Genomic DNA, 19,427 nt, shown 5'->3' with positions numbered 1-19,427 from the left:
TCACTCCTTGAAACAAGCAAAACAAATTCACATGTTAAATGAATATCACTTAATCTTACTCTCATTTCATTGATGTAGGAAACTCACATCATGCACAAGTATGACCAAGACTTCTATGGGGCAATGCTCAAAGTTGTGGTGCTGGGCTATCTGAGGCCTGAAAAGAACTTCAGCTCTCTAGGTGAGCATCTGTGGTTTACTGCTTTTAGTGCAGCCTTCCTTCCTGTTCTAACTGATTTCTATGTTTTGTAGGCACATATTGGTGCTTTTAGGTGCTGGATCACTTGGCATCCACTGAAATGGATCACAAACACCTCTGTACCAAAGAATTATTAACTAAAATGCTAATTTTGAAATCATAATGCAAAGTAGGCCTGTTTAACATTTGCTTTGACTTGTCATTGTAAACATTTCTTTGAAGATGGTTCCAAGGTATAATGTACCTTCAAAGAGCTACGTTGGGTTTTCCTCCCTTAGGTGCCCAGTGTACTTTATATAGTGTGCCACTGTAGCATTAGAAAGAATAAAGCACAATTCAGAAAACTCTGATAAATATGTTCCTCTCAATAAAATCTGGCTGGCATATTTTTCTTGGAACTTAATGGGTGAACTAAAATGTTAATGGATTTTAGCTTATCCTTTAATTAGACTTAGATCTTGAGTTCTATCAATGTGATTATGTGTTGCCAAAAAGTAATCTCTTGAACCCTTACTGCGTGAATTTTTTATTTTCTCATGAAAAATTAGTTTAGGCCAGAAATACGTAAACCAACCTTCCTTTTATAAATAAATGCTTGTTTGCATATTTATGAGCCAAAATTGCTGTGCATCATATGATACACCATGCATGCATGGCTGTGTTTTGTGACAATGCAAATATACATCTGAATTGCAGAAAACTTGCAAAAGGTATCAGAAACCTTGAAAAATCTTGACACATTGCTTCAAGAAATGGAGTGCACGTGGTTTTTTTTTTTTTTTTTTTTTTTTTTTTTTTTTTTTTTACAGCTACAGCTAGTTTGATGTTAAATTTTCTTTTGCGCCATCTTTAGAAGCTTAACTCAAGTTGAAAGACAGTATCTTTATCATAATTTCTGCTGGCATTTTCATATGCCAACAAATTTATTATTTTGTAACGAATCTATACTCTCCTCCACAAAACAGCCCCTAACTGCATGCTGTATCATATATGATAGCTTCGATAATGCTAGCCTCACAAAACCACCTGAATCTATTTCTCTAGCAAAACATCTCAGTAGGCTAAAAAGCAGTGAACACCTTGATATCTTTTGTGTAATGGTTTCAAGTGCATAAACTGTGAGAATATCTAGCTTATTAAGGACCATTTTGTGCATTGTGTCATGAGCTGCCACCATACATTTTTTAAAGGAAATGTAACTCAAAATTATTTCCAGTGCTGAAGTTACTATATATTTCATTCCTAGAGAGGACGTAGATTCCACGTGAATACATAGGATATTCTTTCTTTTCGATTCTGTTATGCTGCAAGACATTCTATGTGTATCATATTTGATATGATACACCATGCAATAAAGGGTTAATCACTGCTATCCAGTGTTTAATAATCGCATAAGGAAACATCAATGGAAAGATGTTAATTTAAAGAGCTATGACACATACTTTTTGTTTCCCGGATTTTATGTTTTGATTAGTCGCTGTGCACATAATAATAAGGGAATGAAGCCACAAATGCTACAGTGTGACTAATAATGCACAATAACGTAGTTATTTGTGGCCAGTTCTAGCTTTGCTTCACGATGAGTGTCCCGGGGGCACAGCAGATACTGTAACTGGTGTAAATTTACTGCCTGCGGGCCTACTGGGTGCATACTTGACATAGTAGGAAAGCAGAAACACATACGCACTGTATAAGAAAACAAGCAGGCAAGGGACAGTCTCTGGTTGGCCTCTTTTCTTTTGTGGTGTGAATTTGTTTGCACTTCCTTGCTATGTCATGAAGCTGATAGTCGGGTGACTTCATAGCTGATCATGTGAGCTCACAAACTAGTAATGCGATGGAGTGCGCCAGTTCAGCTGCCATTTGCAGAATTTTCTTGCTAGCAACACATCTGATACACCATGTCATCAGTGTCTGAATCACAATTTACCTTATGTGAGGTATAATTTACGAATCTGAACTGATTTTTTTTGTGTGCCTTTTAGTCTTCTCTGCAATGTCTGCTAGTCGGCGTGCATTAGTGTAATCAAACATGTAAATTCTGGGGTATCGTAGACGTTATGTTGACTTGGGTCATTCTGAATTCAGATTCTGCAATGCTGCGGAGCATTTTAAATTTATTTGTACCTTAACTTTCTTTGCTCATGGTTACACGTGCACTAATTAAAGGCTGAAGAGAGGGAAATGCTTTGCTATGTTTTGTGATGAAATTTTTATTGCTCTTTGGTGACATTCATCTCTCCTTTTTCCACCGTCCTGCCACTTGTCTTGTCCAGATGAGCTAGTTTCAGCGATCAAAGCAGACATCCAGAACGCCGACGAAAGCCTAAACCGTGAAGAGTGGCGGCAGTTCAAGGGTCACAGGTTTTTCACAGAGAACGTTACAAATGGCACCGACATCGTGCGCCAGGAGACGTGATCCTGGGATTTTTAGAGAAATTTTACAATTGTCCCCACCACTTTTTCGTACGTTCCTTACTGCGACACATGCTAAGTTATTTGTATCGTTTCTGTTCCATCACCTTTCCAAACTGAAGCACATTCCGTGTCCCCGGTGTGGAGCATTTATGAAGATGTGTTTGTTGCAGAAGTGAGTGGTTTAATTTCCCGTCATTCTTCAAGCATGGCCTCGTGAAGGAATTATCTCTGAGGCGGCATATTAATGGAAAGCTTGCGGCAGCTTTCCATTCATTACCATCTTATTGTGTCCATTATCTCCACAAGAACTAAATTATTTGTATCACTCTCTTTCATTATTTGTTCAAATTGGAAGCTCATTTTCAGTGCCCCAGTGTAGCGCACTTTGCAAGACGTTTTCTTCTTTTAGCAAGACATCTTCAACTTTTAGCATTTGTTTCTTTTGGAAGTGTGATTATTTAAAACAGTATTTAGAACCTAGACTAGATATGTTAGCACATGTTTTTTACAAACACTGGTGTTGACTTGTTTCATATTGAAAGAAACAGTTGAAAGTATGTTAATAGTGTCATCTATTTTTTATGTATCACTGTTGTCACAGTCAACAAAATGTGAGGAAACCTGACTTTGCACAAGTCCACCAAGTGAAACAACTGTAATTTCCATGTTGTGCAAGGAAGTTACAAAGCAGTTAAGAAACAAACGTAATTTGTCAGTGTTTTTCTGTTAAACATCTTACCCTAAACAAATTTAACTCATCACTGTCACGATCCAACTCATATGCACTAAGGAAATAGTTAACCACCGAGATTTCGCATAAACATTGGACAAGGGTCCAATGCCATTGAAAAGACCTTAGCACACAAGAAAAGGAAACTCAGAAATGTTCATTGCCTGCATTTCACATTTCATGTTTACTCAAGATATTGAAATTAGTGGAAGCGTTCCTTCTTCATGCTGTAAAGGATCACATTAAGTAAAAAAAACACAAGCTTTAAAGTTTCATTGTTTATTTCTGGCATTATTGTTGACATGCGAGTACTGTAATGTAAATCTGCCATGCTTTTTCATTTTGAAATCATGACATTGTAATTTGAGATGGCCATGGACATTTTGGGGTGAGCTGTATGATATTTTCTATGCCCTAAATTGATAAGAGCTTTCTTTTCTTTTTATCTTTGCTTGCTAAAAATATAAAAAGGATGATTGGATAACCATGGCAGAGGGCATTTTTCCTGCAAAAAACCTATATAGGCTGATTGCGATTGTGTGGTCGTCCACTCTGCATGAAAAACCTTTCAGAAGTAAAGAAACGGTTCACTGTTGAGGCTGCATAGCAGAGCAGGCTACTTTAGCATAAGGAAGGTAGCCCACTGGGCAAGCCTCATGACTGAAAAAAAAAGACTGCTCACTTAGTACATTTTTGCTGTTAAATGTTACAATAAGTACCCATTAAGCGCATACAGTGGAAGCCTGCTAGCACATTCCTTACCAATAGGTTCTTGTGGTTATGATGTTGCTGAAGCCTACGAGAATAGATAGCAGCATGTTTGCATAGTGTTTTCTGGGTGCTATTCCCTGTGAAAAACATGTTAGAAAGGTTCTACTGCAGTAGTTATGCTAAGTTTTTCCTTTTATGGCTTGTCTAGTGGGAACAAGTTGTTGGCTGGCCTTTTCAAGCACATGTGCTTAATGTATTACTAATTTATTCATTTTTAGCGGGACTGGTTTCTGTTACTGCGGTGTTTGAAGCAGTCTTGTTGGGTTTATCGTATTTGCTTAATGTCTGCCTATGTTATATTGTCTTCGAGGTGCAGGCTTTTAATATTATGATGCTTTGCTGGCGTTATGTGGCACATTTACTCATTTTCCATACAATTTCAGTACCACCATCTCCACCGAACAGCACAGTAGTGAAATGTAACATGCTTTATTGGAAGTAAAGTTCCTGACATGCTTTGTTTTAATTCTGATGCATTGAAAGGCATCAGCATGGTGCATTTGCAAAGAGATCTGACCTATTGGCACTTTTTTCTTTTTTCGTCATATATGTATCTAGCATTAGAGTGCACCTGTATTTTAATAAAGGAGTCACGGTTACATGCTTTGTCGCACATTTGTGGTTTTTGTTTTATGACTTTGTTTTTCTGGACCCGCTGCGATAAATCAGGGGCTTTGGCGTTGCGCTCGAAGTCACGGTTTCAGCTGTGACGACGACATACTGATTGGGGCTGAACGCAAAAATGCTCGTGTACCGTGCAGTGGGTGCACGTTAAAGTACCCCAAGTGGTCGAAATTAATCTGCCCCCCCCCCCCCCCCCCCCCGACTACGGCATGCCTCAATCAAATTGTGGTTTTGGCACGTAAAATCCCAGATTTTAATGTAAGATTGTTTTGCCACATGAAAAAAAAAAAAAAGTTATGGGTTACTGAAAAAAAAAAAGTTATTGAATTACAGTGAGTGTTACTGAGTGAAAATATGTAATTGCTAAATTACAAGCAAAATTACCCACACATTAGATTACTAGGTACATAGCACATCTTAAAGGGGCCCAGCAACACTATTGTAAAGTTTTAAATAAGCCAGCCTGCTCGTTAAACAAAGATTATACCTGCATTTGGCATATAACATGCATTGCCACTAAAAAGGTGACTTGTTCTTTTCTTTATCCTTTTAGAATCCCTACCACATTTTGTGCCATTAGCTGACTGATGTAAACTACGAAGTGGCCTATTGGCCCTATCATTTCACATGTCGTGAATGAGAACAGTAGTAGAGATTGCAAGAAAACAAATTAAAATCCTGTTTGGCATAGAAAACTGAGTTGCACAGCTAAAACGGACCATAACCATACTGGACATACACTGCAGAAATGCGCTAAAATGACTTCACTCGAGGAACAGATTCACTGTCATTGGCCAGGATCTTCAGCTTCTAGCATGCTGGTAAAGACTGCAGATAATACTACAGATGGTGAAACAGCTGTTGGCATTTTGTAGCTCAGCCAAACAAGAACTAGTTGGAAAACGAGATCATGTTTGATTATCTAATTGGTGCCTTTCTTAACTTTGTAAGCAAATGTCTTGTTTTCTAGTCAATTGTCCATTTCGTGACACAGCAGTTCTGGGATTCTAAAATTGGAAGAGGACAGTAGGTGAAAGCTGGATTCTGAAGTCACTTGTAGTTGTCAAGAACAAGAACATGCCAGCATGTCATCACCTCTCACTTAGGACACAACTCTGCTCACAGAGAACCCAGTGAGACTGAAAACTCCATGAAGCTCACATAGCTGTATCCATTCAGATGTGCAAATTGCAGTCTGCTGCTCTCTCTTGCACAAGTATCACGGATGTGTGCAGCAAAAAGAGGTCATATGTAAGAGAATAGGGAAAACAGGAAGATATGTGACGTCATGTGCACTGTATAGGCAACTCTTAGTTTCCAGGATGGCACAAAAAGGAAGTACAGCCAGCATCAAATGTTTACAGGCTGTGATCCAAGAAAAACCATTTTTTCCACTGCTTGGGCATACAGCCTGGTATTTGGATTTCCTGGTATTCTGAACACTTAAAAATATATATATAACAATAATAAGCACACAACTGTTCACCGAATAAAAAAACATGAAAAGGTCAGCCTAAGGACAAGTACAGTCGTTTATCAAAAGTTTATGGACTGCTTGATGACAAAACATTAAGTGCTTCCACAGCCTGGGCACACAGTACGGTATTCGGATTTCCAGGATTACATGAAGCAGCATAATATTGTAGTTTTACTGGCTATGACCACAAACTGCTGAGGAATGCAATGTTTTCTCATGTGCTGTGGTTCGTAAACTTTTGACGTCAACTGTACCCAAATCTAACAGAATGCTGAGCACAGCATGCAGCAGTGGCCCATGTCTGGCAAGCACAATAGACGGACAAGCTAATTTATGCGGACCAAGTACAACGTGCAAAGTGTGGAGCAGAGAATTTGTAGGCCAGGAGGACAGAAAAGTCTCACGACTTTTCATGACAAGGGGACACGAAGCAAATGCACAAATGGGGAGAATGTGAAGCAGCAGCAACAAATATGGCTCCCAAAGAAGCGGTGCAGTGGAATGTAGAAGCAATGTGCAGGAGAGAAAAAGATAGCAGTTCCAGTGTAATTGGATTTGTGACTGCTAAATGTACATGCAGATCTGGAAGACTTTTTATTTTATGAATCGAAAGTCCCTCTTTGCAGAATATTTGTGCAGATATGATCTGCACATACTTTTTTTTTTTTGTACTTTTGCAATTCACAAGTTGCATAAGTCAGGAAATTTTCTGCCCAGTAAAGCTACTGTCCAACAAAAAATCCCTCATTTACAGATACACCTCTATGTTTCTCTTCAAAAATAAAAGGGGAATGCCATCTGGCGCCAAGAAGTGGACTTCACCAATGCGTGCAACTTGAACAGGACTGGCTTCTGGCTGTTCTGAGGGTCACACAGAGGGAACAGAAAGGCCAACTCACTATGAAGATATGAATGTGTACAGTGCCTGCAATCTTACCTCACCATTCTATGCAAAGCTAGGAGCCAGTACCATAAGGAGAACACTGCAGACATCTCCTAAACTTGTCATTTAATACTTAGAAGGCTACAGTGAGTTAGCTAGAAGCAGTTGGCTTTATTGGTGATGTTGTAGTGTCCATGTGCTCACATGGCTTGAATTTTGCTGGGAAGAGCTCTTTAAGTGTTGCCTCCTGCTCTGGAAAGAGAGCTTCGACCGGTAGTTTCTTGAATGGCACCTCTGAACCTTCATCCACTCGGACAGCCTTGCCGACATGTTGGATCCGGAAGGGGATCATGCCTTTGTCAACCTTGTTCACCTGTTCAAAGAAAGCTAGGTCAAACATGCACGCTGGCACCCCAAAACATAGCAATAGAATGCAGGAGAGTTCTGGTTACAGGTTTTCAGAACATGAAAATTACAAAACAGTAATAATAAATAAACAGAACAAAACAATTTCTGCACTTGACATTCCGGATGAACATGCTGCAGTGATTACAACTGTCATCAGTGAGACCTTCCATTTCATTAGATATGTGCCAGTGTCTCTAGCTCAGGAAATAATGGAAGTATGGCCCCAGGCAGTTAGTAACTGCTCATTTCCTTGTCAACTCACCAGACTAAATTACTACTTTTAAATACCTACACATATAAATGTAACGCACAGAAGACTATACAGACACAAATACAAAGTGCTGGCACAGATTTCACAAACGTTTGTTAGCTGCGTACCGAAAACGATGACAATATTTAACAGTCAAGTGCGAATTTTTTTATGTTATCAATAAACGATTGTTGTATTAATGTTAAGCAATTCCTCTAGTAACCTGTTCCATAATGAAATATGTGTGGTATAGCTTTATAGGCAGTATGCAAGGGAATGAGAAACCTTTATACTTATTTACTGAATATTTTTTGGTGTAGTGCTTGAATTCAAAATGATGTTATCGTGAAAAACTCTATCCGCTCTACTGCTCCTTTAATTTAGGTGTATTAGGGCTGGTGAAGTTGCCTTGAGCATCTTTTTTCCGCAATTTTCATCCACAATAGTGTATTTTGTTTTGTGGAAAATAAACCATACCACATCATACGTCATGAAACACCAACAAGATACCAGCATGTCACCTAAGGCCACCACCCAAACACGATGCACTTTTTACTTGGAAAAGTGGCTATATATTACTTACATAAATAGTGGCAAGGAACACCTTGTTTTCTTTTCCAGCATAGTCTGGTCCAGTAATGGGTGTTTCAGGAAGCTCTATGGCCTCTTCAGGTACAGTAATACCCTGAAAATGACACCGCAAAAGATATTTAAGCAGTCAATAACGTCTGCCACTTCCTATAGACTTTTCTGTAACATTGTCTATCTGTGTGAAGTTATTCAGTAGTGCATATGTGAAGCACAAAATGCATGTGAAAGCATCAGCGCACTGCTGTCTGCTTGCACATGTAATGTAACAAATTGTAAAAGTGCAGTCCTGACAAAATGCACCAAAATTCAGGTGCGTTTAGATAACAGGATGGCTGAAACAGAGTTACTTTGTGCCTCATAATCAGAACTGGTTTTGGCATGTAAAACCCCAGAAAGAAGAAGAAGAAACAGAGTGAGGTGCCACCAACAGGCGGGACAGTTTGCAGGCGAACTTAATTTTACCTTGACAATGACGGATCCACATACAGTCAAATCCCTTTATAATGAAGTAGCATCTTGCACGAAAATACCTTCATTTTATTCTATATTTGTTACATGCTGATACAGACATGAAACATTCTAGCCTCACTATATTGGATAATTTATTACATCCATGTTCGTTATACAGTTAAACCTGGATATAACGAAATTGACAAATTCCCCAAAAACTTCGTTATAATGAGGATTTCGTTATATGCAGCTTCGGCACGAAAATTCGAAAAAGAAACGCTTACCGTATTTACTCGATTCTAACACACCCTCGATTGTAACGCGCACCCGTTTTCTGTTTTCGTCGAAGCACTCATCCTTGGAATGTCACACCAGGTATTGGATGCGTGGACGCGTGTTGTTTCGCACAAGCGTGAGGCATCGGAAACCAAGAGCGAGCGTCACGATGGCGTTGTAGCGTCGTATAGTGTTACAGTAGAACCCCGCTGTTACGTTCCCGGGTACTGTGTTTTCGCCAAGTCTTAGCACAGCTGCCATAGAACCCAATGCATTGGTAACCCCGCTGTTGCGTCGCAACTGTGGGACCGTTCCCGCATCGTACGTTGCGAACTGTAACCCCGCGCCGGCCCGAGCGGCCATTTTGACTTTTCATGTCACTTGGCTCGGTGGCTTGACGATGGCATTGGCCGCCCAAAGTGCCGGGGGCGACAACTATGACGTATTTTCGGTTTCCGCCAGCAAAAGTACGGCCCTTGAGATCCGTATTTGCTATCTCAAGATGGTGTCTATGACGCATTGTAGCCCTAAATTGGTTTTGGCTCATAGATGTTCCGTGTAAAGTCCAAGGGCGATAACGCAATCGCCGCGCGCCGTATGCTGTATGTGCGAGGGGAGCCGACGACCGCGTCCAAATCTTGCGCGCGCACGAAAAAAAAAAGCAGGGAGGAAGCGCGCCTTCTGTTGCGCTCGAGGCACCGGCGAGGGAGCAAGGGGGGGGGGGGGGGGGGTAGCGGGCGGCGTTGTACTGTACTCTGGCATCAACTGCGTACTGCGCGGCGGCGTGCGGTAGCGCGGGCCGTATCTTGAAAGCGATCTGCGTTGGGGCAGAGTCTAGGCAGTGTAGGTGCGTCGGCAGCTCGTAGCTTTGTGCGTGCTGTGTGTTCTTGGCGCTCAGTTTGCGTTAAAGGGATAGACAACAGCACGAAGGTCACTTCGCTCGCTTCTGCAGGGGCGCTTCCACACGCCGCCAGTGTTTGACAGCGCGTGTCCGCGCTCACTGAGTGTGATGTGTCACAGTGTCTGCCAGCACGTCGGCAACATCAACTGGAAAAGGAGAGTACCGGCTTGGCAGGCTAGGCCAGCTGCAGCAAGCGGCAAGCTCAAAGTTGAATGAAGGGAGGTGGAAAGGTCACGCCCGCGGCGGCAAGATCGCCGGGTCGAGGGATGCAGACCCGCTTCGCACACGCTCACACGCAGTGCGCTCGCTCCGCATTCCATCGCGGCGAAGAAGCTTCCGGTTGCTGCTCGCGCAAAAATGACAAAATTTGGGGCGAAATCTCTAGGTTGTTGGTGGGGAAAATTCGTTATATCGAGGGGGTCTCCTGTTGCCACTTCGTTACATAGAGGTCTCAAATACATGTGCTTCTATGGAGTAACGGCGGGGAATAGAAAAACTTCGTTATATCCAGGAATTCGTTATATCGAGGTTCGTTATAAGCATGTTTAACTGTATAAAGGTTTACTGTATTGAGGTGAAATAGGTCTTGCCTGTCGAGGACATTCCAACAAGTTCAGCTAGTGCTGCTAAAAAAAAATATATATGGGCCTGCTGCAAAACATCCTGCATGTTTGAGGCATATTATCATGAATCAGCTGTTTATCTATCTCGATCATCTCAGGCTTTGGACAACCCATATTTTTAAACAGAGTTAATATCCTAACTAAAATGGATCAAGTGAGAAACATTCTCTGTACCAACATTTCTAGTACACTTAAAACATGCTAACCAAAGCAGTCAGTCACCTGCACAAGAGGATTCATTTGTTTAGTTTAGAGTTGCCTTAAAGCTTTAAACATTACAAGAATGGTGGTATGTTTCACAATCAGTCCCATGGCACTCTACGAAGTATGGTCACTGTATATGTCTTTTTTTTTTTTTTTTTCATTAAGCTCCGCAAGACCTTCGAACTTCAGCCACTTACACACTAAAGACGCCACCAGAGTTCCTGTCTTAGAGTTAGCAACATGGTACACAAAGAACACAACTGACCGCTTGTCGAAGGGCACTCCTGAGATGCCATGGCTCAACAGTCCACCCTTGATCCCTGTTCATGGGAAGTCTGATGATTTTGGATTTGAGCATGCGAATTGTCTGGCAGAAAGAAAGGCCCAATTAGTATGGTGTCCAGTCATAACTCTGCTGATCCACTTGTTTGGCAACCAACGAGTTGTGTGACAGTTGTAACAAGTTTTAATTGTCCTGCACAATACTTCTGGAACTGCAGAGCTCGCACAACAAATAGCCGTTAATTGACAACAGCTTCCTTTAAGCCTGGTGACTCTATGCTGTTCTGCAATAAAGAACTTTAATTTACTGCCACAAGTACATTGTGTGGCTTTTTGCCGGCGACTGTTTTTCACCAGATCACCTCAATAAAGTTATTCATCCATCCATCCATCACTGTTATCACGTTACCGCTCAGCACAAGACACACCTACTGTATTTGAAATTTCTTGGCTGTTGAAAGAGTCAAAGTGAAACAGTCTTGTCTAATTAGATCACACGAGAAACAAACAGTGTTGTACATTCTCGTATGTCGGTGAGCACCATTAATTACTCTGGAATGTACAGTGATACATGTATAAATAGTGGACAAACTTGACCAGTCAGTTCAGATTTGACAGCCGACCCCTGTGTTTGCTGATATTGTTGTGATTTGAATGCTCATCTTTCAGGGCACAAGTTCACCTAATAAAGAGTTAAGATTCTTTAAAAAAAAAAGAGAAATTAAAAGAAAATGGCCGAGCAAATAACAAATAAGAATTAAAGTTTCACAGTTCATTAGCGTGTGTAGAATGGCTTAAGGTGCATTATGTGGATGCGCCAAGACGTCGGAGTATTTTTTGTACAGAATGAAATAATGTCGCAGTAGTTTTTCACTACGCCCACTTCAGCGTTTTGGTGTCCAAACCCACACACAGTCACTTGCAAAAACTAAAACAAAGTACGCGTGACAATATGTTTAGCAGTTCTAGCAGTAAGTTCTCCCAGCAACACAGCCTTGTCCCGAATGGCAATCGGAGAGCCTGGAACATTTCAGGCATCTCACTTTTATTATTTGTGAGCCCACTTGAAGTCATAACTCCAGCAAGGCATGGGAGCAGTCAAGTTAGCATTCCATAATGACTAGACTTGATGTGCGAGATTATGATTAAGACAGGGACAGGAGGGCAGGCACTGATGTTTGATCTGCCAACCCTGATATCATGCCCTAGTCATTAGGTCTAGTCATCAGAAAGATTTACTCGCATATTCAGAACTGTGCCTGAGGCACGTTCATGTCACGTGTTATCTTGACCAAGTCGAGGCACATTTCTGAATACGGGGGTTGGTTAGTGTGCCCATACACGTAACGCAGTTTACAAAAAAACTGGAACACCAAAAAAAAATAGACGGCAGCAACGGCGCTGATAACAACATCTTGTGGCAGTTTGCTTAACCGTAACACATCAGAACCAGAAACTTTTTCGGTCCGGCTCAGTGAGGGCGGTTCAGTTCTGGTTTAACCCAGGAGCACAAAAATAACAGTTCAGACTGGTTTGAACCTGTTTGTTTTAGTTTGCATAGCCCAAGAATAACTACAGGAATACAGATTAAAGTTATTTTGCACAAAAACTTCACAATGTTCCTATCCTAAGCTGCATGGAAAGGCTGCAAGTAGCTGCATAAGGGCTGCAAGTAGTTGAAAAAATTATCAAATTGTGGAAGCACACCTCAGCAGCAATTACTATGTCATTTCTAGTGCACCTATTCAGTTTCCATACCAGTTGGATCAAACGCGACTTCCAAGCTAGGAAGCACTTCATTTCAGCGATTATACAGGTATATAGGTCTCCCTCCACTGAATAACTATGTGATGGTCACTAATTTCAAATGCTCGCGTGTATATTACTAACGTGCTACCTTCCGGCACATGTTGAAAATTACAAATTACAAGTAAATGACAGCAAGCTTGTCTGCATTTACAAACGAGATAGCATGGCTGAGCCACAAGAGCAGGCAATGCATAGATGAAAAGTGTTTGAGAACCTGAACAAAAAACCATAATTTATTACCTATATTTTTTATTTCATTCCAAAAATTTGTTTTTAATTAAGAAATTGCAACATTCCAGTTCAATTCTGGTTCCATGCAAAATTTTTCTATTTTCAGTTCAATTCCAGTTAAATACCCTGGTCAGAACAATTATTTGTTTCATGTTCTTTACAGCAGAAAAAAGAAAAGCCACTAAACACATTCATGATTATACTGTTCCTGATGTCTTTGCACCATCAAATAAGTAGCGCATAGCTCACCACTGCAGTAATAGTTTTGTATGCCATGGATGAACTCAATGTCACAATACGACGCCACCAGCATTCACATCTATGTTTACAGTACTCCATAGCCAGTACATACATATAGGCAAGCTAAAATCCTCTATTACGGTAATATAACTTCTTGAACAGTTGATGATGTAGTAAACCACTAGCACAGCTGTTCATATACAAAATTATGTCTATGTCACCACATTCAGTCTCCAAGATCGGCCAATCATAGCTTGCTGTTTTACTGTAAAATGCACCATTGAAGCTAGCTATGCCAATTGGTGTGGTACATTATGAGCTGAAGTAGTAGTTTTGTGGCAGAATACATGGCCAAATTGAGGTGGCTTTTTCTTTACAGACTGAGGCTGATGTATGCAGGTCATGTAATGTATGCAAAGCACATAGAACTCGCCAATATTAGCTATTCACTGTAAAAAGAAAAGAGCATTTAGCATTCATATAGCAATTTCTTAAACATAAGAATGCTTGGTCAACACAGAGGTTTACTCCAGGAAACCAGCGAAGAAACTTTAGACCTTGCAGAAATGTTTCATATATTGTAAATAGCAAAGGACCTCCTTATGTGTTGTAGCAATGGTTAAAACAAATTCAATGAAATGCATGTGGCCTTCAACTAAGGATTAAAGCATGTGAGACATGAAAATTAATGTTCTCGTATCATTTTTTAAAAACAAATTCCCACATTTGTTAACACAGCAAATAAATCTAAGTTATGTCACAACTTGCTTTCTGGTTCTCATATTAATATGCACATTTGCAGTGTGTTTCATGCAGCTTCAACAAATCCTTTAAGAAGATAGAATTTGTATACATACCAAGAACACAGCACTGATGGATGCACTGAGCTAGTCAGTTTGGATTTCTGAAGTAGCCTTTCATGACACTGAAACTCTGCATCTGACTAAATGCGTGTGGCTAATTATCATTAAAAAACTGCACTGAAACAACAAATAAAGTCCGACCTAAACCCTTTTGGAATCCTTTCCAACAAAAGGAGCAAATATGCAACACTATGCCATAATATCAAGGTTGCCAAGGTTTGGGTGCAAGAGAGATTAAAAATGAAGTGAATGACTATCAAGTGCAACTTAAAAACAAGTAAACATTGATCGCTGACCAAATGTCCACAGAATTACAGCTAGTCAAGCCCGATTCAGCATTTGCTTTCAGTGCCTCTGCCTGTGGTGAAGTGTTATACTGAACTTAACCTGAGAGAGTGCTTTACTCACCACCGGAGAAGTTCGGGTACTAAACACTGGACCCAAGTCTTCCATTCCCTGCAAACAAAAAAGAAAAGAAAATGCAAATGAATGCTTTAACTCTGGCAGTACACATCCTGCAGCCAATTCTTCACAAACACTGCAAATATTTAACTGCCAATCAATAAAGGTGAAATATTTCCACAGCCAATCAGTACTGCTCTAACAGAAAATTTAAGTGCATGCTGTTTCATATGCCAATGGAATAGAGCTGGAATGTTTCCTGCGCCAATCAAAAGTAATTTTGATTGACGAGCCAAAACCACGATATGATTATGAGGCCAGCCATAGTGGGGGGACTCCGGATTAATTTTGACCACCTGGGCTTTTTTTAACGTGCACCCAATGCACAGTACACGGGCATTTTTGCATTTTGCCCCAATAGAAATGCGGCCACCATGGCCAGGATTTAGAAGCACTAAATGCTGGGTGAATTGGTATTCCATAATGACGAAAAATAGCGCAATAAAACAAGGGACTAATATTCAACGCGTAATTCAAGCTTGAAAATTTGGTCTCTTGGTCCTTTTAATGTCCTGAAGCAATACTGCGGCTACATGAGACGCTGTAGTGGAGAGCTTTTGACAGGTTCAAATTACCTGTTTTTTTTTTTGTTTTTTTTAACATGCACCTAAATCTACGTACACAAGCCTTTTCTCATTTCGCCTTTAATTAATTGCGCCAACTGCAGCCGGCAACAAAACTGGGGCCCAGTGCAGGCCACCACAGCCACTGAGCCAGTGTAGCCGGCATCTGGCCTTTGCAGTGGCTATGGCTTCGCAAATACTAATTTATTTTTAAATGCTAAATACTGTTTTATTGCTCAAGATGTTGACTGTGCATTTTAAAAATTCAGTACTTGTTCTGAGGGCCTCTGTGAAGAGGCACTCTACTTTATCACTTTACTTCTAGCTGCAGCTAGAATGATCTGAGACAAACGTAACTATGCATGACATTTATTCATGAAGTAGACTTGTGCAATGGCACTCTAAATTTCAGATGATGCTATATGCTAGTTTTATGGAGTGGATGACACTGCTGCAGCTAGGTCCAAATAATTGAGGAGACACGAAAATTTAGGCTGCAGAGTATTTGTATCCTAAATTTTGTAACCTAAGTTAGAGCAAAAAGACAAAATATTAATGTCAATACAGCAATCACAAACAAGCCCTAAATATAACACATTTAGCAAAAAAAAAAAAATCATAAATTGCGAGCAGCAGGTTTGTACAGCAGAGATCTCAACTTACCACTCTCATTTTCTCACGAAGTTTCAAATTTTCTGGTGTTGCATAGAGGGCCAATCCTGGCACAATCAGCTTTAACAGGCCATAAAACGGCCTCACGGACACAATATCCCACTTGTTCCCGAGCCCTGGAAAAAAAATTGGAGGACACCTAAGCTTCGCCTTTAAGAGATGAACACGATAGCATTAAAAGATCCCTGACTGCTTCTCATGCTTCCCAGTGACTGCAGCTTATGTACCGTAACTTTTGCCAGGAAACGCTGGCGGCGAACGCTATGCACGAAGGCAAGCTTTCTGGTACAAACTGCGGCCTCTTGCGTGGGCCAATCCCAGAGGTAGTGCACAGCCACGCCAAAAAATTTACATCATTTTCAGGTTTCCGTTTTGTTTCGCACCTTTCATATTTCAGTCTGAGAAGATTTAACATAAAAGGCATGCGCTGTCGGTGTTTTGCTTCATGACATTTGTTTGTGGGCTGTCATCCTCCAAATTCCGAGGAATAACCTTGTCAAGTATGTAAGACAAGGTATGAGCAACTTTAGTGATAAAATGGTGTGGCAATATAACTCACATATACCGCATGTCACAGAGCAAGGCGTGACATATACCTAAATATATACGGGAATTTTCGCTCACAAGATGCCGGCGCCCACACCGGATTTTCCACGACACAGGGCCCTTAACGATATTGCTTTAATAGTCTATGAGAAGCGGTAGCGTGCATTTCGCCCTGCTGAGACATAACACCATAAAGCTTTTTCTTTTCTCCTTCTTTACTTTTGGTCAAACTTGTGATGCCTGGTGTCATCTGGAGCTTAAAGGGACACTAAAGAGAAAAATAGGTTGATCTATATTAATAAACTATGCTTCTACAATTTAAAAAAAAGTCACTCTTACTGTGATACAAGGCTTGATAAGCCCCCCAAAAAAAGCTAGAACAAAAGACTAGTGTCAAAGTTGCATTGAAGTTCCCACACTAGTCCATCATGATGTCAAGGATTTTGACAGCATCTAATCGGGTCTAGCTAACTTTTTATCTGTAAGCATGGACTACAGTGGCACCAAAGACTGAACTTAAGACTTAAGTTTCCATACCTTACACTGCGCCTGGACAACCCTAATATGAGAAGATACGTTGAAATCCCTGATGTCACACTGGCTTAGCGATGCTGTGGTTTCAGCATGAAATATTAAAAAAAAAATGAAACATCATTCTTACTCTTCTAGCAATAATCCCCTTACCACAAAATTAACAGAAACAGCATTTTAAAGGAATACTTCATCAGCCTAAACTGATTTAGTTCATCTCTTCAGTGTCCCATTAAAACATAGTTCTCAATGTCTATTTTTGGTGTGTTTATTTTCAAGAGGCACTTGGTGTCCTCAGAGCAGACTCATCGCAATTACACACAGGGGCCGTATTCTGAAACACTCCACTTCGGCGAAATTTCTTTTTTTGCTTTCAGGCGCGCGCTGATTGGCTGGTTGAGCAAAATTGAATGACGTCGGGCTCAACCATCTAATCAGCTCATCCAATTTTGCTAAAACAGCCAATCATCGCGTGCCTGAAAGCGAAAAAAGAAATTTCGCCGAATTGGAACGTTTCAGAATACGGCCCCAGCTGGATAACCAATATATCTTTGCATGCAAATGAGTGAAGTGTTTCATGACTACTGAAACTTCAGGAATTCACAGGTCTAGAAAAAATAAACAAGCCACGACCCCCACAACTTCTGGGGCTAGCTTGTTCACCAAAGCTACTAACTCTGTATGTCTATCTAGTTTAAGTGTGCTACAGCATAAGACTAGAATTTTGGTACTGCCAGGATTGCTACTTATGTGGCAAAAGGAACGCATCATGCCACTGTAATTATACTGCGCTTCGCAAGATCAAGATGAAGTTGTGAAGCTACTGTTGTCTTAACAGTGAAGTCTGCCTAATGTAAGTGAGTGGAAAAGAAAAATTGCCTGTGAAAGTAATTTGTATTCTTTTAGCTTCTAACTGAGCCTCAGGAGAGAACTGAACGGGTTGGCATCCCAGTCCTTTTTTTCTTAAGCAATACAGCAAAGACAGCAAAGGTTTAAAAGATGTGCATCAAGTTACCTTCGACAAACTGTGTGAGAATGATGTCGATGTTTGGCTTCTTCTTATCTTCAGTGATTTCGTCACAGACATAAATGTAGTTCTCTTTTGTCAGGAGTCGGGGCGTCTTGTACCACGATTTCGACAGAAGTGGTGGGACAACTCGCCTCAATATCTTGGTTGTCTGAAGTGGAAAAATATACTTTTATAAAGACATGCTTGGTTTTAAATCTCCCAGTCCCCTTACTAGAGCCAGGTTCTCAGCCTAATCCTTGTAGAAGGTTGTGCCATTTCACTTGGGAACTACGATACACATCCATGCTCCAGCAGCTAAACTGGATTGTGCGCATTTCAGTCTATCATACAAAGATTTTTAGCTTGCCTCCACCGAGTCAATTGTTATTCAGTCACTTGTCGTGTCTTTTTGGGTTAATTCGTGTTCGAGCTTTAAAAAAAGCAAATGATGAAATTTTCAAGCATCCTGAACAAGGATTCAAGCAAGATAGAAGTTCAGAGAATGATGGAGGCTTGAGTGATTAATCGTAATTGAACAAGGAATGCCACTGGGGTCAACGTATCGACACGGGGACTTGTCTTAAACGTACAGTACAGACGAGTTTCCTAGTCGAAACGTTGGCCCCAGCGACATTCCTTGTTTGAAAACAGTTAATCACTGAACAACATTTACATATGTAACTGTTGTTGGAAGCCATTGGAGCAACCCAAGAGCTATCAACACCATTGCTGTCTCCCAAAACGTGTGCGGAATATAGCGCATAAATTCTGCTTCTAACACAAACGAAGCAGGCTTTTAAGCAGTCTACTTAAATGAAATATTTCGTCAGTTTCGGGCTATCATAGTACAAGCCGTTTCTTAAAAGGTTACCCGCTTTTTGGTGCCAATTTATCTAATCAACTTGATCCCTTCTCCAGAAGTACCCTTTATTCACCACGACTTCGATTTGATCGACTTATTCGTGTAAAGTGTAAACAATGTTCAAATCATATTTACGTCTTTTCTGACGCTCCCCCGATACATGCTTACCCTGATTTGGTCATGGACAGGCGATCGGAGGCTCCTTAACAAACTCACGGTCGTTGAAGGTGGTGTTTTCAACATTTTGGCTTAAATGCTGCTCCTTATAGGTGAGTATGTGCGATGTCTTTACTAGCGTAGCACGCGGCGAGAGCGGCGCACGCTAGCACTGCTCTTCCGACCTCATCATTGTTTTGCTGTTAATAAGACGAGCTTGACACACTAACAAGTTTCAAAACAACTTAATCACACACTGTGAAGTGTTCTTAGAGTGACGTTGACCCACAGAACCTAACTGCTCGCGGTGATCTTTCAGTTTCACTAGTTTCACTGCAATAACCAAACGCACATGGCCGCCCCCTTGCACGTTTTCATAGTGGGTAACAATGTCGC

General features: G+C 40.8%; 2 protein-coding genes across 3 annotated transcripts in view; one reads left to right on the top strand and one right to left on the bottom strand.

The window, feature by feature from the left end:
* LOC119456040 (riboflavin kinase) overlaps positions 1 to 19,427 on the top strand; it is a 56,721-nt gene that overhangs the window by 9,880 nt on the left and 27,414 nt on the right. Inside the window, exons 3-4 of one of the 2 annotated variants that reach the window (XM_037717633.2) lie at positions 79 to 181; positions 2,476 to 4,721. In XM_037717633.2, coding sequence (XP_037573561.1) covers positions 79 to 181; positions 2,476 to 2,618 — 246 coding nt within the window. In that variant the 3' untranslated portion in view covers positions 2,619 to 4,721. Of the gene's footprint in view, positions 1 to 78; positions 182 to 2,475; positions 4,722 to 19,427 lie in introns of those variants that run through there. The other variant, XM_049669516.1, reaches the window with a different exon arrangement.
* On the bottom strand, positions 7,212 to 19,405 carry LOC119456033 (39S ribosomal protein L9, mitochondrial). The gene is made up of 7 exons (XM_037717629.2): positions 19,044 to 19,405; positions 18,020 to 18,182; positions 15,919 to 16,043; positions 14,639 to 14,686; positions 11,071 to 11,172; positions 8,344 to 8,445; positions 7,212 to 7,475 (listed from the first exon to the last, which is right to left on the bottom strand). The coding sequence occupies exons 1-7, from the start codon at positions 19,116 to 19,118 to the stop codon at positions 7,254 to 7,256; spliced, it is 837 nt and encodes a 278-aa protein (XP_037573557.1). The 5' UTR covers positions 19,119 to 19,405; the 3' UTR covers positions 7,212 to 7,253.

The sequence above is a fragment of the Dermacentor silvarum genome, chromosome 6 (assembly GCF_013339745.2).
Source record: "Dermacentor silvarum isolate Dsil-2018 chromosome 6, BIME_Dsil_1.4, whole genome shotgun sequence".
NCBI classification, from domain to species: Eukaryota; Metazoa; Arthropoda; class Arachnida; order Ixodida; family Ixodidae; genus Dermacentor; species Dermacentor silvarum.
This window is presented reverse-complemented; position numbering and strand designations above follow the sequence as displayed.

Excerpts from the sequence above, each read along its gene's own strand:
- LOC119456033 (XM_037717629.2), bottom strand. The coding sequence starts at position 19,118 with ATGTTGAAAACACCACCTTCAACGACCGTGAGTTTGTTAAGGAGCCTC. Across the intron at positions 18,183-19,043 it reads CTGTCCATGACCAAATCAGG|ACAACCAAGATATTGAGGCG; the intron begins GTAAGCATGTAT and ends TTTCCACTTCAG. Across the intron at positions 16,044-18,019 it reads TCTCACACAGTTTGTCGAAG|GGCTCGGGAACAAGTGGGAT; the intron begins GTAACTTGATGC and ends TTTTTTTTCCAG.